Below are 25,775 nucleotides of genomic sequence, written 5' to 3' on the forward strand. Positions count from 1 at the left end.
ATCGCTGTTATTATTCACATCTAATTGCAGCTACAAATCACTGGAGGGTTATGTACAAGGAGCCGAGACTACATCTACGCCGCCGTCCCATCCATTATTCCCTATAGTAAAGGAGGCCTCCGCTTTCTAGGAAACGTATGCGCATTGAGCTTCAGGCTGCAGCCTATCAGTCCTGTGGGCCCTTTATGTCCAGGATCCCGGCCGTCTTTCCCCCATTGATCTGGGGTATGAAGGGGGCGCAGCGCTGGCGTAGTCTTCACTGCCCAGTGTCCTTGCAGCATGGCCTCATGCAGATGAATGTGCTGCAGTACCCGCAGTGGGAGGGCGGTGGCGCCACTGTGCAGGGATACCTTAGAAGGGGAGCCGTGGTATATCAGCGCTGCAGCCCCTTCATTCTAAGGATCGTGGCGGGGGGCTCAGGTCACAAAGGACTGTCTGCCACTTGGTCTGATACTTCAGTCCTGAGTCTGCCGTCGGTGTATTGTACGCGGTATCAGTGGATTATCCGGCACAGTCCCTTTTATAACTTTTGGCGGTAAATTCCGCGCTCTGTTCTGAGGCTGAAGTCTGTGAACTGCCGGCGGCGAGGACGGACCCCACACTTGTTGTGGTGTTTGCCGTTTTACGTGGCGCGGATGACGATGGGACGGCAGCCATAGAAAAGCAAGAATGAAAATGGTAACGACCTCTACTATCATGGTAAAACTACAACCCCCACCATACCCTGAAAGTTGGGGTAGTAGTTTTGCAATAGCTGGACTCCATGACCGCACCGCATAAGTCGATGAATGGCCATCACAGGCTACAGAGAAGGTTCCTGTCCATGGCTCGCAGCATCAGCCCCCTTTGCACGCCGCTCGCTGCCCCCGCATGTCAGGTCAGCCCTTAGATCCTGCCTGTCTGATCCCGCACAGGACCTGTTCTGCCCGCAGGTAAGCCCGGGCTCCGCCGCCTCAAAGTGCAGCGGCTTCTGCACCGCTGATCCGTATCATCCGCCGGAGACCATCACGAAGATTAGGGAATTCCCTTTTACTAAGAAGCTTCAGATGTGGGTTAAAAGGCGCCCATCAAGATCAATAAGGCCGGCGCGGCAAGTGTCCCCGGAGGTCTCGGCAGGACGGAGGATAGGGGAGGTTACGAGAAGCAATGGGGGGGGGGCATTTGTGGGTGCAGGGGAAGTGTGTGCATTGTATGGGGGTCCTCCCCTCCCGCAGCAGGACGTACACTGCTATAGACATGTGAATGGCGCCATCCGCTGTTCACTGGAGAGAAGAGATGGCAGCGCTGTTGGCGGAGTTTGTAAACTGGTTATAAATCTCGTGTGTAGTGCGCCGCTGTCACCCGGAGCCGCCATTTTGGAAACAATTGAATATTCATGGGTAAGTAGAGATGACAAGAAACTGGGAATGGGTAATTTACGGCTCTGAATGACTGAGCGGGGGCTTCGTATGAATACAGCAGGGACTACAACCCCCATCACTATTCAGCAAGAGGCTTGAGGCACTTCATGCCAAACTAATGCAAGCCGCTACTAAAGAGAGGAGTTAAAGGGGTACCCCCTTCCTTGGATGCTGGGGCCCCTGACCAATGCCTGAGCACAGACCTTGTGGCTTGTCCCAGACCAGATTACAGCGGGATGAGGTTTCCGATGCCTCGGTTATAGCGGGTCTTATCTGCCAGGAACAGACGCTCGCACCGCGGTGCAACTGCTCCGCACCATGAGCGAGGCTCCTGGAAAAAGACGGGGGATTAATGTGACAGGATGCAAGGGGTTAACGCCCCCCCCAGCCGCTTCTTCTCCTGTTATCTATAGGCGCATGAGGAGTAAAACCCCCACCGTCCACAGGGATACCCACTGTGGATAATAAGGCTTACAGACAACCACTGATCTCGGTAATTTGCTCTGGTGACCAGAGGCCGGCACAGAGAAAGCCCCGCGGTAGTTAAAGGGCCATGCGGCCAGCAAGCAGTGATACTGACCTGAGCGAGAAATCGCCCCCTCATATCCCTGCCGCTACAACGGAGCATTAGCTGCTACAATGGGGCGTATTCGTTGTCCCCCCAGATTCCTGCTGCTATAATGGGGCCACACTGGGCAGATTTACGTCTTTAAGACGGGTCGTTAATTGTGAGACTTTCGCGGGGCTGACGAATGATCGAAGAGAATCCATAAATCCATCATTACTGCCGCCATTATCTGCAACACTGACTTAATATGTAGCCACCGCCTCGCGTTCGAGCGGAAGATTAATAGGGCGCGCCAGTGGCCGTCGCTGTCCCCCCCAAATGACGGATATTTTTTGTTTTTTTCCCCAGGATTCACGGCCTCTGTGATCAATTCCTTAGCGGTGATGAGTAACATCTGAGAGGCTCATTAAGCAAACGCCGCCACTTCCCTTACCGTGAAAGTCACCGGTCGGCTCTGGAGCGCGCGGGCCCCCTCAGCAAATAAATAAACAAAAGCTCGCTTAGCGGGTCTTTCGCCGCAGTCACGCACCTTCAGTTCTGCCGGTGGATTAAGATATATTTTTAATTGCTCTTAATTAAAATTTTAAACCTCGGCTTTAAATGTTTAACGTGGCGGCGCCCGGCGCGTTTCTTGGCTTTGAAATCTGCTCAGTTGTGTGAGCCGCATCAATTATTAAACTTCTTAAATGCGTCCCATGGCGCGCTTGTCGTCGGGACCACTTGGACTCCGAGGCTTCGCCCCGAGTGCACTTTGTTGCTTCCCGGGCTCGGAGGGAAGCGATCTGCGTTAATTACGGGAACGCTTGGATTGAACTTTTACATCTCAAAGAAAAATTGCAATTATTAAAAAATATATATATATATATAACTGCTCCGAGGCCCATGATGAGGGAACGCGCTTCACCTGAGCTTTGTGCGTGATCTTCAGAGGCCGGCGTCGCGCTCATCAAGCGCTCGTAATAACCATTAAGCCATAATAACGCGCTCGCTAAAATCGTTCGCTTATCTCCAAATGCTGAAGAGGAATTTGGATATTAGGAATACGAAAGCCTCCTCGGCGCCTGAACATCAAACGCTGGTGACATAAATGTGTTAATTTCGGCCTCATAAAAGCTCCTCGTTAGAATAACAGGCGCGACTTTGCCTTTTCGGCGCGAGCTGTCGACTTGTAGAGCTGAGGCCGCCAAGACAATAAATCCCTTCTCAGCGACGCAGCACAATGTATATCTGGCCCAAACACCTGAGAGGAGGGGGGAGCGGCCGCGCCGATGTCTCCGCTGTGGGATGGCAGGGCGAAAATAATGCGTCAGGCGACTTACTGAAAGATGACGGGGAACGGGTCGGGAACCGCCACAAGCTGCAGAACCGATGATACCGGGATAAGAACTCTGCGCGATAAAAATATTCATTACTGAAATCGGCCAGAAGTTTCTCTTCTTCAGATTTAGGAATTTTTTGGGGGGATCCTTCACTGAACCTGAGGAAAGTGAGACACAAGGATGGCGCGGCTCATCTTAGGCCTTCGCTCCAAGTGTATTACTACCTGGCTGCAAAAGGGTTAACATTCAGGGACAGACGGGGGGCCTCAGCTGCACCCCTGAAGTCTTCCAGGTTGCGATTCATTATCCCTACAGGAAATAAAGAAAAGAGCAGCGTCTTCAAGAATCACGGCGGCCTGATGACCGCTCTGCGAGTCGCCCTTGTATGCACTACCATGGGCGCAGGTCCCAGTGGACGGACCTCCATACTGTAGACAGTGAGGGACCCCAGCGACGGGCGCAGTGTCCGGAATCTGGATGCATGAGGGACAGCGAGGAGGGCGGGTGGATTGTCAGACAGACAACCTGCGGCTGTAATGATCACCGCGCTCGGCCTCCGTCCTGCCACCGGGTGAGCGCTGTCACCGAGTTCTGGGGACCATAAATCATCACAAGCGCGTTAAAAAAAATAATAAAAAAAGTGCCGAGCAACAGAAGATGTCTTACGTCTCAGTCTTCTGCTCGCTAATGATAGTCTCGGCTCCAAACATCACAGGGACCTCTCTCAATCGGGGGGGTCCAAAGATGCAAAGTTCTGGTGAATTATGGTACAAATTAGAGTCAAAAAGGATTTTCTAAAGATGGATAATCATATAAAGTGCGGCCTGGAGCCGACAGCTCCGTCCTCCCCGCTGTGACCGAGGGACAGGTCATACATTCATCCAAAGTCTTACTAACCCAATAGCCTGCCAGACCCGCCATCCCAAACCCTGCCACCCCCGCCAAAATATATCCCACCAACCCTTCCTTCCTAAACCCCAGCAAAACCAAACCCAATCCACCCCCAAACTAAACTCTAACTTGACCAACCCCATCACCCTAACTCCACGCTAACCATAACTCTCACCATTCCCACCGTCACAATGATCCGCCAACAACGGGTGCAACCAGGAAAAGTGACACCCATGCGGATGCTGCAAAACCCCAAGAGATGTCACTACAATGGGAGGAAAGTGTCAGACGGGGTGACGGCGGGCGAGCTCAGCGGAGCGATACAAGGCGTCTGCTCGTGGAGTCACGCAATCCAGACACAACCGTCCTGGGAAAAGCTTCTTCCAGACGATTTCACCAAGATTGTAATTTCCACTTAAAATAAGAAAATCTCCTTGTATCTGTGATGGATGGGGGGGGGGGGGGAGCCGAGGAGCAAGATCCAGAAATAATGCATCATCTGATCAGCTCCACCCCCCAGCACAGGGCCCACCTCAGCTCCACCCCCCAGCACAGGGCCCACCTCAGCTCCACCCCCCAGCACAGGGCCCACCTCAGCTCCACCCCCCAGCACAGGGCCCACCTCAGCTCCACCCCCCAGCACAGGGCCCACCTCAGCTCCACCCCCCAGCACAGGGCCGACCTCAGCTCCACCCCCCAGCACAGGGCCGACCTCAGCTCCACCCCCAGCACAGGGCCGGCCTCAGCTCCACCCCCCAGCACAGGGCCGGCCTCAGCTCCACCCCCCAGCACAGGGCCGGCCTCAGCTCCACCCCCCAGCACAGGGCCGGCCTCAGCTCCACCCCCCAGCACAGGGCCGGCCTCAGCTCCACCCCCCAGCACAGGGCCGGCCTCAGCTCCACCCCCCAGCACAGGGCCGGCCTCAGCTCCACCCCCCAGCACAGGGCCCGCCTCAGCTCCACCCCCCAGCACAGGGCCGGCCTCAGCTCCACCCCCCAGCACAGGGCCGGCCTCAGCTCCACCCCCCAGCACAGGGCCGGCCTCAGCTCCACCCCCCAGCACAGGGCCGGCCTCAGCTCCACCCCCCAGCACAGGGCCGGCCTCAGCTCCACCCCCCAGCACAGGGCCGGCCTCAGCTCCACCCCCCAGCACAGGGCCGGCCTCAGCTCCACCCCCCAGCACAGGGCCGGCCTCAGCTCCACCCCCCAGCACAGGGCCGGCCTCAGCTCCACCCCCCAGCACAGGGCCGACCTCAGCTCCACCCCCCAGCACAGGGCCGACCTCAGCTCCACCCCCCAGCACAGGGCCGACCTCAGCTCCACCCCCAGCACAGGGCCCACCTCAGCTCCACCCCCCAGCACAGGGCCCACCTCAGCTCCACCCCCCAGCACAGGGCCCACCTCAGCTCCACCCCCCAGCACAGGGCCCACCTGAGCTCCACCCCCCAGCACAGGGCCAGATCAGCTCCACCCCCCAGCACAGGGCCGCCTCAGCCCATTGACTTCAATGAGAACTATGCTATGCCTTGTTTCTCCAGTTGGTGGCGCTGTTGGGGAACTGAAACTTTGAAATTGAATTTGGGGGTTCCTGCAGCCTGTAATAAATGTAGTGTCGCATCCCATCATTTCTGGCCCATTTTGGTCTCTGAGGAGACATTACAGACTAATGGCTGCCCCTACAGCACAAACTGTGGTGGTCACCCGGCCTTACACAGCCTGGAGTAAGCACCATATACATTTTTTTTTTTTCAAGTACGCCCTTCCTAACCCTACTGCTCGGCTTGGGCCAGTCTTTACTGTGGTTCTAAAATTCTACTCATGAAGCAGGCTGCTCAGGATGAACAGTAATATATTTCTATGACACCCGGCCACTAATGCTGTGACTGTAATCGGCAAGATAAACGATGCAGAAGACGGAAGCACCGAGGTCAAACCAAGGCGAAGCCTCTGCTGAAGAAGGACGCGGAGCAGACGTGGCATGAAATATTGATGGCGGCATGATGTGACCACAGATGGATCCTGCAGACAAGGAATAGCAATCTGGTCCACGAGACGAGATGTCACAGCAAGAGTCAAACGAGGGCAGGGGGACACAAGGACAGGTACCGGGGGGGGGGGGGGGGAGCAGATAGTTATTTTGGGGTGCAGGATAAGGAATTGTCCCCAAAACCCATTGTTACTTATTACACTACCAAACTGTGATTCCAGCAAATCTAATAGGAGAGCGCCTCTAGTGGCCAGGGGTGGAGGGGCACCCACCACCTACATGTATTCTGCCCTTTAGTGGTCTAGAATCCCAGCCGATCGAGACCTTGTCATCTACGTACTGCATGCTCTCCTATCCTATTCATCTGAACAGAACGCCAGAGCTGCAGTGTTGACTGACACACAGGCACAGCAAGTTAGACGGCGTTAGTGAAGGTCACCCCTGGTCAGCGCCGGTTTAATGTTAGGCAGGGATCAGCAACCTGCGGTGCTCCAGATGTTCTGACACTACAACTCCCAGAATGTTCCATTCACTTCTAGGGGAGCTGTGAGAACATACGAGCATGTTTGCATCATGGGAGTTGTAGTTTCACAGCAGTTGGGAGTGCCGCAGGTTGCTGATCCCTGGTCTAAGGGACGCTGGGTTTAAGCCATTAATGACTGATATAACTGCAATGCTAAAGAGAAGTTTAAAAAAATAAATAAAAAATGATCAGAACAGTAAACAACCCCAAAAAAAAGGGGGGGGGGGCTGAGCGGAGGGGCACCAGGGGCCCAGGACGCCTGGCTGTGACTACTGACCATGTCCGCAGACTCAGCACATTTGCAGATGCTTGGTACATTTGCCTGCAGCGCCCCCCAGAGGCGGCAGAGAGGCTGTAGTACAGGGAAGAGCCTGCAATCACCTATGAATATACAGGGGTCGGCCACCATGACAGCACCCCCTAGAGGCAGTAGAGAGGCTAGAGTACAGAGGAGAAGAGCCTGCAATCACCTATAGATATACAGGGGCCGGCCGCCATGACAGCGCCCCCTAGAGGCGGCAGAGAGGCTGAAGTACAGAGGAGAAGAGCCTGCAATCACCTATGGATATGCAGGGGCCGGCCGCCATGACAGCGCCCCCTAGAGGCGGCAGAGAGGCTGGAGTACAGAGGAGAAGAGCCTGCAATCACCTATGAATATACAGGTGCCAGCCACCATGACAGCGCCCTCTAGAGGCAGCAGAGTGGCTGTAGTACAGAGAAGAGCCTGCAATCGCCTATGAATATACAGGGGCCGGCCGCCATGACAGCGCCCCCTAGAGGCAGCAGAGAGGCTGGAGTACAGAGAAGAGCCTGCAATCACCTATGGATATACAGGGGCCGGCCGCCATGACAGCGCCCCCTAGAGGCGGCAGAGAGGCTGGAGTACAGAGGAGAAGAGCCTGCAATCACCTATGGATATACAGATGCCAGCCGCCATGACAGCGCCCCCTAGAGGCAGCAGAGAGGCTGGAGTACAGAGGAGCAGAGCCTGCAATCACCTATGGATATGCAGGGGCCGGCCGCCATGACAGCACCCCCTAGAGGCGGCAGAGAGGCTGGAGTATAGAGGAGAAGAGCCTGCAATCACCTATGAATATACAGGTGCCAGCCACCATGACAGCGCCCTCTAGAGGCAGCAGAGTGGCTGTAGTACAGAGAAGAGCCTGCAATCGCCTATGAATATACAGGGGCCGGCCTCCATGACAGCGCCCCCTAGAGGCAGCAGAGAGGCTGGAGTACAGAGGAGCAGAGCCTGCAATCACCTATGGATATACAGGGGCCAGCCACCATGACAGCGCCCTCTAGAGGCAGCAGAGAGGCTGGAGAACAGAGGAGCAGAGCCTGCAATCACCTATGAATATACAGGTGCCAGCCACCATGACAGCGCCCTCTAGAGGCAGCAGAGTGGCTGTAGTACAGAGAAGAGCCTGCAATCACCTATGAATATACAGGGGCCGGCCTCCATGACAGCGCCCCCTAGAGGCAGCAGAGAGGCTGGAGTACACAGGAGCAGAGCCTGCAATCACCTATGAATATACAGGTGCCAGCCACCATGACAGCGCCCTCTAGAGGCAGCAGAGTGGCTGTAGTACAGGGAAGAGCCTGCAATCACCTATAAATATATACAGGTGCCAGCCACCATGACAGCGCCCTCTAGAGGCAGCAGAGTGGCTGTAGTACAGAGAAGAGCCTGCAATCGCCTATGAATATACAGGGGCCGGCCGCCATGACAGCGCCCCCTAGAGGCAGCAGAGAGGCTGGAGTACAGAGAAGAGCCTGCAATCACCTATGGATATACAGGGGCCGGCCGCCATGACAGCACCCTCTAGAGGCAGGAGAGAGGCTGAAGTACAGAGGAGCAGAGCCTGCAATCACCTATGGATATACAGGGGGCCGGCCGCCATGACAGCGCCCTCTAGAGGCAGCAGAGAGGCTGAAGTACAGAGGAGCAGAGCCTGCAATCACCTATGGATATACAGGGGCCGGCCGCCATGACAGCGCCCCCTAGAGGCAGCAGAGAGGCTGAAGTACAGAGGAGCAGAGCCTGCAATCACCTATGGGTATACAGGGGCCGGCCGCCATGACAGTGCCCTAACGGATCAGGGCAACAGATGATCAGGTGACCGAGGACCTTTAACCCTTGCTCTGGATGCATCAGGGGGAGCTGGTCAAACAGATACAACTTTTGCATCTTGGACAATCGTGTTTTACCATCTTCATGAAAAGATAAACTGCCAGGAAACTGTGCATTAGCGGTCACTAAGGAGTTAACTTATGTATTCTTCTCATTATTTCTTCCAGAAACAGCGCCTCTCTTGCCTATGGCCGTGTCTGGTATCGCAGATGGGTGGACAGGAATGGCGCTGTACCCGGAGGAAGGCGGCCATGGTGTCCTGATCTAGTACAACTCCCCCCATCATCCTCGGTGTGGACTTTATGGTAATAATTAGACGATGAACGAATGAGGATTCATCACTGATGTGCGAATGGCGGCGACTATGAGGAACGAGATGAGGTCAGCGCTGCGCTATTAACCCCTTCACTCCCCTGCAGTCACAAGGGACGAGCAAGGAATCGTCCAATTTTGTTTATGACACAAAGATTAAAAACAGTAAGACCTAAATGAAGGTGTGGTGGGGGTGACGACGGGCGGATGGCGGCACAACAGATGTAGCAGAGCCGGATTAGCGTGCTAGGGCTGCAGACAAAGCCTGCATCATCTCCACAGGCTCCAACGGTCTATTGAAACCGAAAAAGTTCTGAAACTTCTCGATCTACATTTGGTTTGCAAGATCTCGGCTTGCTGTCAGGGAATGGGCACACTGATTTTAACGCTCAGAGGCTTGCGGCCCGCTCACGTGTATCCACTAAAAGTCTGTCGAAACGCTTTACCTTGATAACACCAAAAACTGCAGTGGCTTTAGAAAAACGCCACACAGTTTGGCCGCGGGAACTTTGACTCCGTGGCCCTCTGGGGACACAAAGGATCAGACAGAAGATACGGCGACATCCGATAGTCCAGAAAGTCTGATAATCAGGGATCCCGTCAGCTCAGTATTCAGCGGCTGTGGTAGATGGCGCTCAGCATCAGCAGGGGAGGGGGTTATGCGCCATATTTCGGCGGCTGCCTTGCCATCAGGTGGCGGGGGGACGAGCTATTACCATCTGTTCAGCTGGCAGGAGAAGGAGCAGGGGAACCTCTCACACCGGCGAGGGGGACGGGGGAGTAATGGCGTTCACCCTGCTGGAGACGTCGCTGCCGGAATAGTAAATGTGCTTTCTTCCTGGCTCAGCATTGTACACGACGCCTGTCATCACCGTAATCTGATTGTCCTGTCTTCCATGCTTTACACTGCAGCAGGGCTTGTTTATCTAAGCAGATATCAATGAGAGTACATAACTTGCACAGAAGGTGGAACGGGATGAATGATTGCAGACCCAGAAATGCTGCACTGAGCCCTACCGAAATATACTGCAGGGATAGGAGCGCAGCGCACGCACAATGATATTTTTTTGTCTAAAAGAAGTGGGAGATTTCACATGAAAAAACTAAATATTGGGAAAGATCGTATCCGTACTCCAGTTATCAAATTTACATATAAATACTGTCTATGTGATTAATGCCGCACTGCTGATGGATCCACCGCCGAACCGGAACAAAGCCGCCAAATCACTCACCTTGTCACAGAGTTAAATGGGCAGGAGCCGGAAATACAAAAGAACGGAGAAAATACAGCGTTCCCCCTAGAACCAACAGAAATATCTGCACCGTGCTGAAGAACTAGGGGTTAACACCAGCAGAATAGTGAGTGCAGCTCTGGAGTATAATACAGGATGTAACTCAGGATCAGTACAGGATAAGTAATGTATGTGCACAGTGACTGCACCAGCAGAATAGTGAGTGCAGCTCTGGAGTATAATACAGGATGTAACTCAGGATCAGTACAGGATAAGTAATGTATGTACACAGTGACTGCACCAGCAGAATAGTGAGTGCAGCTCTGGAGTATAATACAGGATGTAACTCAGGATCAGTACAGGATAAGTAATGTATGTGCACAGTGACTGCACCAGCAGAATAGTGAGTGCAGCTCTGGAGTATAATACAGGATGTAACTCAGGATCAGTACAGGATAAGTAATGTATGTACACAGTGACTGCACCAGCAGAATAGTGAGTGCAGCTCTGGAGTATAATACAGGATGTAACTCAGGATCAGTACAGGATAAGTAATGTATGTACACAGTGACTGCACCAGCAGAATAGTGAGTGCAGCTCTGGAGTATAATACAGGATGTAACTCAGGATCAGTACAGGATAAGTAATGTATGTACACAGTGACTGTACCAGCAGAATAGTGAGTGCAGCTCTGGAGTATAATACAGGATGTAACTCAGGATCAGTACAGGATAAGTAATGTATGTACACAGTGACTCCACCAGCAGAATAGTGAGCGCAGCTCTGGAGTATAATACAGGATGTAACTCAGGATCAGTACAGGATAAGTAATGTATGTACACAGTGACTCCACCAGCAGAATAGTGAGTGCAGCTCTGGGGTATAATACAGGATGTAACTCAGGATCAGTACAGGATAAGTAATGTATGTACACAGTGACTGCACCAGCAGAATAGTGAGTGCAGCTCTGGAGTATAATACAGGATGTAACTCAGGATCAGTACAGGATAAGTAATGTATGTACACAGTGACTGCACCAGCAGAATAGTGAGTGCAGCTCTGGAGTATAATACAGGATGTAACTCAGGATCAGTACAGGATAAGTAATGTATGTACACAGTGACTGCACCAGCAGAATAGTGAGTGCAGCTCTGGAGTATAATACAGGATGTAACTCAGGATCAGTACAGGATAAGTAATGTATGTACACAGTGACTGCACCAGCAGAATAGTGAGTGCAGCTCTGGAGTATAATACAGGATGTAACTCAGGATCAGTACAGGATAAGTAATGTATGTACACACTGACTGCACCAGCAGAATAGTGAGTGCAGCTCTGGAGTATAATACAGGATGTAACTCAGGATCAGTACAGGATAAGTAATGTATGTACACAGTGACTGCACCAGCAGAATAGTGAGTGCAGCTCTGGAGTATAATACAGGATGTAACTCAGGATCAGTACAGCATAAGTAATGTATGTACACAGTGACTGCACCAGCAGAATAGTGAGTGCAGCTCTGGAGTATAATACAGGATGTAACTCAGGATCAGTACAGGATAAGTAATGTGTGTACACAGTGACTGCACCAGCAGAATAGTGAGTGCAGCTCTGCAGTATAATACAGGATGTAACTCAGGATCAGTACAGGATCAGTAATGTATGCACACAGTGACTGCACCAGCAGAATAGTGAGTGCAGCTCTGGAGTATAATACAGGATGTAACTCAGGATCTGTACAGGATAAGTAATGTATGTACACAGTGACTGCACCAGCAGAATAGTGAGTGCAGCTCTGGAGTATAATACAGGATGTAACTCAGGATCAGTACAGCATAAGTAATGTATGTACACAGTGACTGCAGCAGCAGAATAGTGAGTGCAGCTCTGGAGTATAATACAGGATGTAATTCTGGATCAGTACAGGATAAGTAATGTATGTACACAGTGACTGCAGCAGCAGAACAGTGAGTGCAGCTCTGGAGTATCATACAGGATGTAACTCAGGATCAGTACAGGATAAGTAATGTATGTACACAGTGACTGCACCAGCAGAATAGTGAGTGCAGCTCTGGAGGATAATACAGGATGTAACTCAGGATCAGTACAGGATAAGTAATGTATGTACACAGTGACTGCACCAGCAGAATAGTGAGTGCAGCTCTGGAGTATAATACAGGATGGAACTCAGGATCAGTACAGGATTAGTAATGTATGTACACAGTGACTGCACTAGCAGAATAGTGAGTGCAGCTCTGCAGTATAATACAGGATGTAACTCAGGATCAGTACAGGATAAGTAATGTATCTACACAGTGACTGCACCAGCAGAATAGTGAGTGCAGCTCTGGAGTATAATACAGGATGTAATTCTGGATCAGTACAGGATAAGTAATGTAATGTACACAGTGACTGCACCAGCAGAATAGTGAGTGCAGCTCTGGAGTATAATACAGGATGTAACTCAGGATCAGTACAGGATAAGTAATGTATGTACACAGTGACTGCACCAGCAGAATAGTGAGTGCAGCTCTGGAGTATAATACAGGATGTAACTCAGGATCAGTACAGGATAAGTAATGTATGGACACAGTGACTGCACCAGCAGAATAGTGAGTGCAGCTCTGGAGTATAATACAGGATGTAACTCAGGATCAGTACAGGATAAGTAATGTATGTGCACAGTGACTGCACCAGCAGAATAGTGAGTGCAGCTCTGGAGGGGGCTGACCCTTTAATGTTAGCAACCCCCTCATTGTTACCATAGCAAGAAATATGGGAACAGCGGCCAGGTTTATTTGCAGGCCCCCGATCTCCTATAACGTGTCTGATGCGTTGCTCTCCTCTTTCTGGTGTATATTCACACACGCTCTTCGGTAAGGATTTCCCCGGGGAGCAGTCCTGGGCCTCCACCATACATAGGGCTGCCCGCTGTGGTCACTGACTGGACTGGTAGTGTAATGCAGCCGGATTTGCTTAATCTCCAGGTATTCAACCATCTTTTACACTGCATTACAAGAAACTGCGCTAACGTTACGCTCGCTGCACGTAAAATGTTTATTACACAGAAAGACGACATTCTGATGGGGGAACTCCGGAATAATGCAGCTGCAATCCCAGGTATCGGACCACTTTTCAAAGCTAACATGTAACGCTGGGCACATAAGATGCCACCATGAGTGCGCCCACCAACATCCCACATTGCAGTAACCCTTTCCTCTCTGATCTTGAGAAAGCCCTGCATAGAACAGCAGGTTGCCTCCAATATGGCTTCTCGTATTAGGAAGCAATTGTCATCCCTCACCCCACCCCATTTGCTTTATTTGATCTGTGCCATTTAATAAAGATTACCGTGTCCGCCGCTATTCAAGGTTCAGAACTGTGTGCGCGAAGAGCTGCCAGCGAGACGGTCACAGAGGGACGAGTCGACTATAGACATTCATAGTGTTGCCCGGATATGGTAATTAGGCGCGCTCCCTGACATTTTCACGTTTTATTGTGGGCAGCAGACCTATAACACGGTATTTAATCTGATTGCATAACCAAGCTGGTATAAAGTCCTACAGACGTGAAGGGGGGGCCTAAAAGCCCACAGGGTGAACCACAATTCCTTCCAGCATATTGTAGCTGCAGGCGCGTTACAGTGTGACAGTATAGTTTTGCCTGAAATGGCTGATAACAGGGGGCAATAGACTGTATTCTCCTGTCCTACAGTCATCCTCTCCTCTGACATGGCTGATAACAGGGAGCAATAGACTGTATTCTCCTGTCCTACAGTCATCCTCTCCCCTGAAATGGCTGATAACAGGGAGCAATAGACTGTATTCTCCTGTCCTACAGTCATCCTCTCCTCTGAAATGGCTGATAACAGGGGGCAATAGACTGTATGCTCCTGTCCTACAGTCATCCTCTCCCCTGAAATGGCTGATAACAGGGGGCAATAGACTGTATTCTCCTGTCCTACAGTCATCCGCTCCCCTGAAATGGCTGATAACAGGGGGCAATAGACTGTATTCTCCTGTCCTACAGTCATCCTCTCCCCTGACATGGCTGATAACTGGGGGCAATAGACTGTATTCTCCTGTCCTACAGTCATCCTCTCCTCTGAAATGGCTGATAACAGGGGGCAATAGACTGTATTCTCCTGTCCTACAGTCATCCTCTCCCCTGACATGGCTGATAACAGGGGGCAATAGACTGTATTCTCCTGTCCTACAGTCATCCGCTCCCCTGAATGGCTGTTAACAGGGGGCAATAGACTGTATTCTCCTGTCCTACAGTCATCCTCTCCCTGACATGGCTGATAACTGGGGGCAATAGACTGTATTCTCCTGTCCTACAGTCATCCTCTCCTCTGAAATGGCTGATAACAGGGGGCAATAGACTGTATTCTCCTGTCCTACAGTCATCCTCTCCTCTGAAATGGCTGATAACAGGGGGCAATAGACTGTATTCTCCTGTCCTACAGTCATCCTCTCCCCTGAAATGGCTGATAACAGGGGGCAATAGACTGTATTCTCCTGTCCTACAGTCATCCTCTCCCCTGAAATGGCTGATAACAGGGGGGCAATAGACTGTATTCTCCTGTCCTACAGTCATCCTCTCCCCTGAAATGGCTGATAACAGGGGGCAATAGACTGTATTCTCCTGTCCTACAGTCATCCTCTCCCCTGAAATGGCTGATAACAGGGAGGCAATAGACTGTATTCTCCTGTCCTACAGTCATCCTCTCCCCTGAAATGGCTGATAACAGGGGGCAATAGACTGTATTCTCCTGTCCTACAGTCATCCTCTCCTCTGAAATGGCTGATAACAGGGGGCAATAGACTTGTATTCTCCTGTCCTACAGTCAGTCCTCCTCCCCTGAAATGGCTGATAACAGGGAGCAATAGACTGTATTCTCCTGTCCTACAGTCATCCTCTCCTCTGAAATGGCTGATAACAGGGGGCAATAGACTGTATTCTCCTGTCCTACAGTCATCCTCTCCCCTGAAATGGCTGATAACAGGGGGCAATAGACTGTATTCTCCTGTCCTACAGTCATCCTCTCCCTGAAATGGCTGATAACAGGGAGCAATGGACTGTATTCTCCTGTCCTACAGTCATCCTCCCCCCTGAAATGGCCGATAACAGGGAGCAATAGACTGTATTCTCCTGTCCTACAGTCATCCTCTCCTCTGAAATGGCTGATAACAGGGGGCAATAGACTGTATTCTCCTGTCCTACAGTCATCCTCTCCTCTGAAATGGCTGATAACAGGGGGCAATAGACTGTATTCTCCTGTCCTACAGTCATCCTCTCCCCTGAAATGGCTGATAACAGGGAGCAATAGACTGTATTCTCCTGTCCTACAGTCATCCTCTCCCCTGAAGTGGCTGATAACAGGGGGCAATGGACTGTATTCTCCTGTCCTACAGTCGTCCTTTCCCTTGAAATGGCTGATAACAGGGGGCAATAGACTGTATTCTCCTGTCCTACAGTCGTCCTTTCCCTTGAAATGGCTGATAACAGACTTTTTCTCCCAGTTTCGCGTCCTATGATTATTACTAATGACACGTTTTGTTGTCGTCGCTTCTGTCTCCTTCAGAAAAAAATTAATAAAACAATCAGTAAACTACAGTTCCCTCGTAATGGACAATTCCTGAATTTGACGCTCATCCGTTATTTCAAAATCTAAAGTGCGCCAGTGTTTGACGGCCACTTACAGGGTTGATTAGGGGGTCGATGCCACAATGACCGGGTGCAGCATGAACCCCTCGTGTTTAAGCTCACGCAGTCCATTTAGATGTCAGCTCGGGTGCGGCAGACGTGCAATTACGGCACCTAATTAACTCCTCCGGAGGAGCAGACTGAAAATCCATATCCGATCGACTCCGGCCGTTGTCATGCTGTCAATGGAGCGTTCCCGGAGCGCCGGCCGCCGCCTTGTTTACATCAACGTCTCTTTCTTTGTAAAATCCAATACTCTTTTGTGCACGGGAGAAAAACAGGTCAAAGGCTTCCATATCTCAAATCGATGGACATGTAACGGATCGCGGGGACGCATTTCGTGACGAATGAACATCGCCGGCATTTACCCGTCGCCAGTAATGAGGGCGGATGATCGCGCCGCTCGATCGATGCAGGGATCTTCAGGTGTCAAATTGCTGCAAAAAAATAAATAAATAAAGACATTTCAAATATTCTGGAAAAAGTGTCCAAACCAGAAACGCTGAAGAAAGCAGCTCGAGGAGCACTTCTGCCGCCGCGGCCGCCGCCTGCTTTAACCCTCCGAGGGCCGTCTCAACATGGCAGCGCTTTTCAGGTCACATAAATCATGTTAACACCGATTTCCCTCAGTTTGGAAGGAAAATAATTAAAACCGTAGAGAAGTAAAAGCCTTAAAATGCAATCGCGAGTCCCAGCGACGTTTACGAGAAAATGAAATCGTTTTAATGCAAAGAAATACTGCAAATTCAGCATTAAAGTGTGTGATTTACCGAGAGGGAGGATAAAAACTCCAACTGAAGACTCCCCTGTAGAATAGAAGCGTTTATAGAGCGGCGCCATTTAAAGGGGCTGTGAGCTACTGGAAAAACATGGTGGCTCTCTTCCAAAAACAGCGCCACACCTGCCCAAAGGCTGTCTCTGGTACTGCAGCTCCCTCCGGACTGAGCTGCAATGCTGCACACAACCTTCCACTCTGGAAGAAAGCAGCCATGGGGGCCGATCTGCAAACAAAGCCATTGCCCCTTAAAGGGGTTGTGCCAAGTCAGGAAGTTACCCCCTACCCACAGGATGAAGGATAACTGACCGGTGGAACCCCAACCGATCCCTGAGAACGAGGGTCCTATGTTCCCCTCCTGGTGGAGAAGCAGCCGAGGATGCACCTTCCTGCCCCATTCATTCTCTATGGCACTGCCGGAGATAGCCGAGCACAGCGCCCTCCGACAGGACAGTGCGGGGGAGGGGCACATAGAGCCACAACTATTAGGACCTCCATGCTGACTGTCTCCCAGCATTACCACAGAGATACTACTAAGGAAATGCTGAATATAGATGAACAGGTCAACACAAGGACTGGGGACCTCTCCGTTGGGGTTAAGCGCACGAACGTCCCCCGTGCCTTGGACCGCGAATTGCACAGGGACCGTTTGTGTGCTCGCCATTTGCGGATGCGGAGCAACTCACTTGAATGAGTCCGTGATCCGCAAGAGAAGGTCCGCACCACAAAAAAAAAAAAAAAAAAAACGGGACATGTATTTTTTTTGAGGTGCAGAGGCATGGACCGAAACCCCGCAGAAGTACTTCATATCGCTTTCGTCGCCATCCAATCTGTGCCTCCGTCCCTCACCGCATATTGCGAATCCTTTTAAGTCATTGGGTCCACATCCATGACACGGATGGCACGCGGCCGATGCCCGTTTATTGTGGGCCGCAATACAGGCACTGGGCACACACGACCATAGGGCACATTCACCCGACTATGTATTTTGCAGTCCGTAAAAAAATAATAATAAATGATCCGCAAAATATACAGATGACGTCCATGTTGCATCCATTTAACAATACATATCCTTGTCTGCAAAACGGACAAGAATAGGACATGTTTTACCTTTTTTGGGGGGAGTGCGGAAATAAATTTACGGATGCGGACAGCACATTTTTTGCGGCCTGGTTGAAGTGAATAGGTTTGCATATGATCTGCAAAAAAAATGCGGATCAGATGCAGACGTGTAAATGAGGCTTTAAAATCGCTGCTACCAGTAAGAAAAAGAATTGCGCGCAATTTCGAAGATCTCTGCTTACGGTCATGGAATAGGAACATTCTTGTTGACCAGGGAAAACCAGTCCTGACCAAAAACGTCTACTCACAGCGGAGGGTCTGTAACAGTTTCATCCAGTCTAGACCATCCAGACTGAAATAAACACATCTGATAGTTTGTTACAATGTATCAGTCTGGAATTGGCACAGGAGTTTCCACATGACCACGGTAACAAATGAAGCACTAGTGTAGGTCAGCATGGGTCTTTAGGTTCTAGATAGCAATAAGCATGTTTTTATTCACTGACAGCAAGCAGAGATCTGGAGAATGGTTAGGAATTGTAACACATAATATATTATAAATCTACATAGTGAATGATCTTTCTCTCCGCAGCGGCAGGTTAATGATGCCGCTTCTGCCCGGATATTCCTGTCGCAGGCGACTTCAGGTTCAAATGTCCAGAACGCGCGGCTACGAGTCCGATAATCCACAGAAGCGGCGGCGGTGATGACCGTATAACGCCAGCAGCTTTACGTTGGTGACATTTATTAGGGCAGCCGCAGGGAGTGTCGCCCTGGGAAGCCGGAGCCGCACCTGTCCCGCTAAGGTGGAGACCCTATCAGAACAGCGCTGCACATATGCGGCCATCAGCCGAGGACACTGGCCGCTCAGGGGCCACACTGCGATATATACGAGACCGGAGCGATCAGCGGCGACTAGTCCTCCGACACAACAAGTACCTGGACGACCCACAAGACTACAGTACACAGGAGCACAAAACACTGACACAAGCAGGACTCACTGATGTGCAGGGCACGTGAGCTGACACTCGCCTAGACTTTCCCTTTGGCCCTCGGCTCAGCTACCTCTGGACGTTGCTGAACTACAATTCCAAGCATGCATACTTTCTAGCCCTTCCTTTAACTGCCACAGAAGGGAATGGAGCATGTTGGAGCAATTCCTATGTATGGGGAGCAGCTGCAGAACACTTCTGGCGCCGCTGATCTAAAGAAGTAAAAAGCCAATATAACCGCTGACCAATAAGGACGAGACGCCGTGAGGTTTATAGGCCGACCGCACGCATCCACGGAAGAACTGGAACCGCAGCCTGTGGGGAGATTCACTGATGGCTCACAGTCCGGGGCCCCTGTAAGTAGGGCCCTGGAGTAAGTAGGGCCCTGGAGTCTCTTCCTGGTATATATTACATAGGCTCCCCTACATGCAGCTTCTACCTCTGTAACATGTCATCCAATGGAACCTGTCACCCTTATATATCCTAACCTCCCAGCAAAATCTGGAGGTGACAACAGATCGGTATGACACAGCCATGAGCGGGACCCATACATACTTCTGCAATAGACTTGAATTAGCTTGCCATTTTCAAGATCTCTGCTTGTTGTCACAGAATGAAAAAATTATTGCTTACGATCAGAGGCTTAAAACCCATCTGTTGGATCTCACACCGATTCCATGCCGAAAGCTGCAGCCCCTGCACGTGAATGCCGCTTCCGAAACCCCAACTTCCATGCAACGGGAAAACACCGGGCGAATGTTGGTGCCGCTACCGACGGAAGTAAGCCGCATTCTGCAGATTCTACAGCAAGTGGCCGAGGGTTAGAATCCTCCAGCCTCGTCAAAATCTGAGGGCCCTGCGTCATATAGGAGTATACCCGTAATGATCGCAGCAGCAGTTCGCTACAATGTATCAGTGTAGGTTACAGCTGTTAGTCTGGAAGAGCGGTGTGTGCTGCTGAAGGGTTTAGCTCACAGAGGATTGTCTCGACTGGTAACAAACCCTCAGCTGTGAAAAGTCATCAGCCTCAGGATAAAGAATGAACACACACAGCAAGCGGAGATCTCGATGCTGAACCACTGCAATGCAAAATGTATTAGGGGGACGTTCACACAGCAAGTTTAGCAGGCTGAATCTGGTTCTGATCCAAAAAGTCGCCGGGCGGCCACACCGAGGCTGTGCTACCATTCATGCCCGATACACGTCCTTTCTTGGCACGGTTGCAGCCGTAAACCACAGCCTCTCACTGAAACCCGGGAGGTGGTTTCTGCACAGCCGGCGGCTTTCGGTACGAAATCCGCTCCAAATTCAGCCTGCAACAAAATACACTGTGTGAACACGCTGCAAAACTTGGCATTACACAATCTGATGCTTCACTGACAAGGAGCCCCGTCGGGTGAAGGGTCCATTCACACGTCCGCATCCGTTCTGCAATTTTGCGGAACAGGTGCGGACCCGTTCATTTTCAATGGGGCCGGAATGTGCTGTCTGCTTCCACAATAGAACATTTCTGCAATTGTGGCCAAGAAAAGGCATTTTCTATGAGAGTGTCTGCGATGTGCGGTTGTGTGCATGAGGGCTAATACAGTACCAGCAAAGTGCCTGGGATTTGCCGAATCTCAGGTATACATTTCGGATCTTTGAGGCGCGGTGTGAGAATTTTAAGACTCGCGGCAGGTCAATTATTTTTGCGAATCCCCACCTTCTGGAGAGCGGTTTTCCCCACAGAATTCAATGGGGCAGTAAACTGAAAATCTGCAATAAACAATGCACAAAACCGCAGTAAAAAAGGCAGACAAAGGCCTCATGCACACGACCGTGTGCCCCCCATGGCCGCATTGCGGCCCGCATAGAGCGGGTCCGCAATACACCGGCACCGGCCGGGTACATTCCACATCACGGATCGTGGACCCATTCACTTGAATGGGTCCACAATCACGGAGATGCGGAATGGCGACACGGATCGGAACCACTACGGAACCACTACGGAACCACTACGGAGCGCATGCACTACTTTTTTGCGGTGCGGACCGTCGGATGCAGATCGTGGACCCCATTCAAGTGAATGGGTCCGCGATCAGCATGCGGCTGCTCCACGGTCTGTGCCCGCGCATTGCGGACCGCAATTTGCAGTCCGCAGCACGGGCACGGAGCCCTAACGTTCGTGTGCATGTCGCCTTATGTGAATTTTTAGCACGTTGTTGATGTTGCTTTCAGGTTTATTTTCTACATACAAATCTGACCAATCACTGGTCAGGTGGCCTATTACACACACAGATCTGTTTTACACACCAGCTATTAGTCTGATTGGACGGATATTGGTCAGATAATCTGTTGGTGTAATACAGCCCTTAGGCTTGCAGCACACGATGCCGGGAATCATTCGGACAAAAACCGCTCCGCGCAGTGATATGTGTCCGGCCGATTCTCTGAACATTCGCCGGATGACCGCTGGATCCCATTATAGTTCATTCCGGCAATTCCCGGCTGAGTGCAACGAGCCAGGACAGAACTGATGTAGATTCTAGCGGTGGATTCCAGTACATCAAATCTGTAGCAGATCTCGGTACCGGGCGGATCTCACACAGCGCGGACGGATTTGCCCCAGATTTCACACTCTGCACTGGAAAGGGTGAAATTGACATGTCATGGATTTCAGATCCCAGATATGTGCGAACTCTGCCCATGTAGCCGTGCCCTTCAAGGGGGGTCTCCAACTGGCACATCGATGGCACACTGCTAGGACAGACCGTCAATGTCAGATAGGGGCAGGTTCCACCTCTCCAGACCCGGATCAGACGCCCACTGATCTAAACTTTTGAAAGATTAATATACAGTACAGACCAAAAGTTTGGACACAGCTTCTCATTCACAGAGTTTTCTTTATTTTCATGACTATGACAATTGTAGATTCGCACTGAAAGCATCAAAACTATGAATTATCACATGTGGAATTATATACATAACAAAAAAGTGTGAAACATCTGAAAATATGTCATATTCTAGGTTCTTCACAGTAGCCACCTTTTGCTTTGATTACTGCTTTGCACACTCTTGGCATTCTCTTGATGAGCTTCCAGAGGTAGTCACCTGAAATGGTCTTCACTTCACAGGTGTGTCCTGTCAGGTGTAATAAGTGGGATTTCTTGCCTTATAAATGGGGTTGGGACCATCAGTTGCGTTGTGGAGAAGTCAGGTGGATACACAGCTGATAGTCCTACTGAATAGACTGTTAGAATTTGTATTATGGCAAGAAAAAAGCAGCTAAGTAAAGAAAAGCGAGCGGCCATCATTACTTTAAGAAATGAAGGTCAGTCAGTCCGAAAAAAAATTGGGAAAACTTTGAAAGTGTCGCCAAGTGCAGTCACAAAAACCATCAAGCGCTACAAAGAAACTGGCTGACATGCGGACCGCCCCAGGAAAGGAAGACCAAGAGTCACCTCTGCTGCGGAGGAGAAGTTCCTCCGAGTCACCAGCCTCAGAAATCGCAGGTTAACAGCAGCTCAGATCAGAGACCAGGTCAATGCCACCCAGAGGTCTAGCAGCAGACACGTCTCTAGAACAACTGTTAGGAGGAGACTGTGTGAATCAGGCCTTCATGGTAGAAGATCTGCTAGGAAACCACTGCTAAGGACGGGCAACAAGCAGAAGAGACTTGTTTGGGCTAAAGAACACAAGGAATGGACATTAGACCAGTGGAAATCTGTGCTTTGGTCTGATGAGTCCAAATTTGAGATCTTTGGTTCCAACCACCGTGTCTTTGTGCGACGCAGAAAAGGTGAACGGATGGACTTTACATGCCTGGTTCCCACCGTGAAGCATGGAGGAGGAGGTGTGATGGTGTGGGGGGGCTTTGCTGGTGACACTGTTGGGGATTTATTCAGAATTGAAGGCATACTGAACCAGCATGGCCACCACAGCATCTTGCAGCGGCATGCTATTCCATCCGGTTTGCGTTTAGTTGGACCATCATTTATTTTTCCACAGGACAATGACCCCAAACGCACCTCCAGGCTGTGTAAGGGCTATTTGACCATGAAGGAGAGTGATGGGGTGCTGCGCCAGATGACCTGGCCTCCACAGTCACCGGACCTGAACCCAATCGAGATGGTTTGGGGTGAGCTGGACGCAGAGTGAAGGCAAAAGGGCCAACAAGTGCTAAGCATCTCTGGGAACTCCTTCAAGACTGTTGGAAGACCATTTCAGGTGACCACCTCTTGAAGCTCATCAAGAGAATGCCAAGAGTGTGCAAAGCAGTAATCAAAGCAAAAGGTGGCTACTGTGAAGAACCTAGAATATGACATATTTTCAGTTGTTTCACACTTTTTTGTTATGTATATAATTCCACATGTGATAATTCATAGTTTTGATGCCTTCAGTGTGAATCTACAATTGTCATAGTCATGAAAATAAACAAAACTCCTTGAATGAGAAGGTGCGTCCAAACTTTTGGTCTGTACTCTAAGTACACAGACCCTTTAATATGACGTGGATTTGAGGTGGAGAAATCCGCTCGCCGACCCAGCCTTACCTTCCAGAGCGGCAGAATAACGCAGGACCCGCCTGGGCGCGCTCTGCCCCCTCTCAATACAATCACATCAATTCCGCCGACAATGGCGGTCGGTGATGGATCCAGTCTCTTCCACGTGAAAGGTGATGAGCGATTACAAACCGCAATTCTTATTAAAAATATATATAAATCAATCTGAGGAGCCAGGCGATGACTAGCGACATGACACACACAGCGCCGCCTCCACACTGCTGCGTATATAGAGCGGTTAGAAAACGCCACTCCTGTCCATGGGTTGTGCCCGGTACTGAAATGAATGGGGGGTGTAATACCACACACGGCCTGTGGACAGGAGTGGCGCTGTCTATAGAAGAAAAAAAGCCAGGAGAGGGGATGGCGGGTTGTGGGACGTATAGGGGCGGAGCTTATCCTGACAGGAAGTGAATATTAAATGCCTGTCATGGTAAGCTCCACCTACATCACCGCTGATAAAAGGAATTTTACTCTAAGTTATGGAAGTTTATAGATCGGTCGCAGACGCCATCCCTTACCGTGCTCCACGAAGACGTTGCAGTGTGGGCCGCCATGTTTGGCGGCCTCCTTCTTCCCGGCCCCTTTAATGAAGGGTAGGACAGGCAGACTGGGCCTCCTCTGGTCCCCGAGCACTTTTCCGGGCTGCTGACCCATAGGATGAACCAACAATTTGCGGGGGAAAAATGTAAAAAGTTTCCAGTCGGCGCGTTTCGCTCTTTGCTGGCGTCCGTCGCGCTCCCCTGGTCTCACCGCGTCCGAGCGCTCATGTCAAGTCGCTGAGAAGAGGAACTTCGGCTGTCACAGATGGAGCAGGATGTGGTTTGAGGATTTCATCACAAAAAAACATAAATGTCGGGGGTCTGCAGAGACGCTCCTCAGGGGCAGCGCGCTGGGGATCATGGGGGGCTGCTCCCAGGGTCAGCCATGGCATGGCTTATGGCAGGGTCATGAAAGGGTTAAGTCAGTCAGGTCACCAAGGGGTTAAGTGAAATAGGGGGCGCCCCCGGCCTAGCAGCACCGGTAAGTACACACACGTCTCGTCCCCGCGGTCACTTCCTTGGTCATCCCCGTTTCTGGGGGTCCTCAGGCCCCTGGGGGGTCTCCCTTCTATAAAGGGAAGGGGTCTACAGCTTCTGAGGAGGAGTGGCCCCTAATGTAGGGCTGGAGCCCCTTCTGACAGCTCCTCCGGTCACACAAGAAATCAGGACAGGACGGAGGGACCCCCGGGCTGGGAGAGTCAGCGGCCGCCGGGACTTCCTGCCCTCTCCACCGCCGCCATGATGGGCCCTCGCCGCCGCTGCCACTGCTGCCCTGGGAGACGCCGTGACGTCACTTCCGGAAACAGGTTGGCTGTGAACATAGGTGACCAGACGCATGCGCGCTAGTACCGCGGCTGGAGAGACAGAGGGAGCGGTGAGGGGAGACGGCGCTGGGTCCGTGTCGTCATGTACAGGGCTCTATTCACACTATAGGCCGGTATATTATATACACAGGGCTCTATTCACACTATAGGCCGGTATACAGCGGTATATTATATACACAGGGCTCTATTCACACTATAGGCCGGTATACTATATACACAGGGCTCTATTCACACTATAGGCCGGTATACAGCTGTATATTATATACACAGGGCTCTATTCACACTATAGGCCGGTATACAGCGGTATATTATATACACAGGGCACTATCCACACTATAGGTCGGTATATTATATACACAGGGCTCTATTCACACTATAGGCCGGTATATTATATACACGGGGCTCTATTTACACTATAGGCCGGTATATTATATACACAGGGCACTATCCACACTTTAGGTCGGTATATTATATACACAGGGCTCTATTCACACTATAGGCCGGTATACAGCGGTATATTATATACACAGGGCTCTATTCACACTATAGGCCGGTATACAGCGGTATATTATATACACAGGGCTCTATTCACACTATAGGCCGGTATACAGCGGTATATTATATACACAGGGCTCTATTCACACTATAGGCCGGTATATTATATACACAGGGCTCTGTTCACACTATAGGTCGGTATATTATATACACAGGGCACTATCCACACTTTAGGTCGGTATATTATATACACAGGGCTCTATTCACACTATAGGCCGGTATACTATATACACAGGGCTCTATTCACACTATAGGCCGGCATACAGCGGTATATTATATACACACGGCTCTGTTCACACTATAGGCCGGTATACAGCGGTATATTATATACACAGGGCTCTATTCACACTATAGGCCGGTATATTATATACACAGGGCTCTATTCACACTATAGGCCGGTATACTATATAC

The 25,775-nt window shown here is 50.9% G+C and overlaps 1 protein-coding gene across 1 annotated transcript in view; it reads right to left on the reverse strand.

The window, feature by feature from the left end:
- Window positions 1-24,742, reverse strand: part of LOC122919940 (tyrosine-protein kinase ABL1-like) — a 75,125-nt gene extending 50,383 nt beyond the window's left edge. The window contains exon 1 of the mRNA XM_044269186.1: window positions 23,965-24,742. Within this exon, the coding sequence (XP_044125121.1) occupies window positions 23,965-24,100 (136 nt within the window). The 5' untranslated portion in view covers window positions 24,101-24,742. The remainder of the gene's footprint in view (window positions 1-23,964) is intronic.
- Window positions 24,743-25,775: the final 1,033 nt, after the last annotated feature.

Source organism: Bufo gargarizans, chromosome 9 (assembly GCF_014858855.1).
Source record: "Bufo gargarizans isolate SCDJY-AF-19 chromosome 9, ASM1485885v1, whole genome shotgun sequence".
Lineage (NCBI taxonomy): Eukaryota > Metazoa > Chordata > Amphibia > Anura > Bufonidae > Bufo > Bufo gargarizans.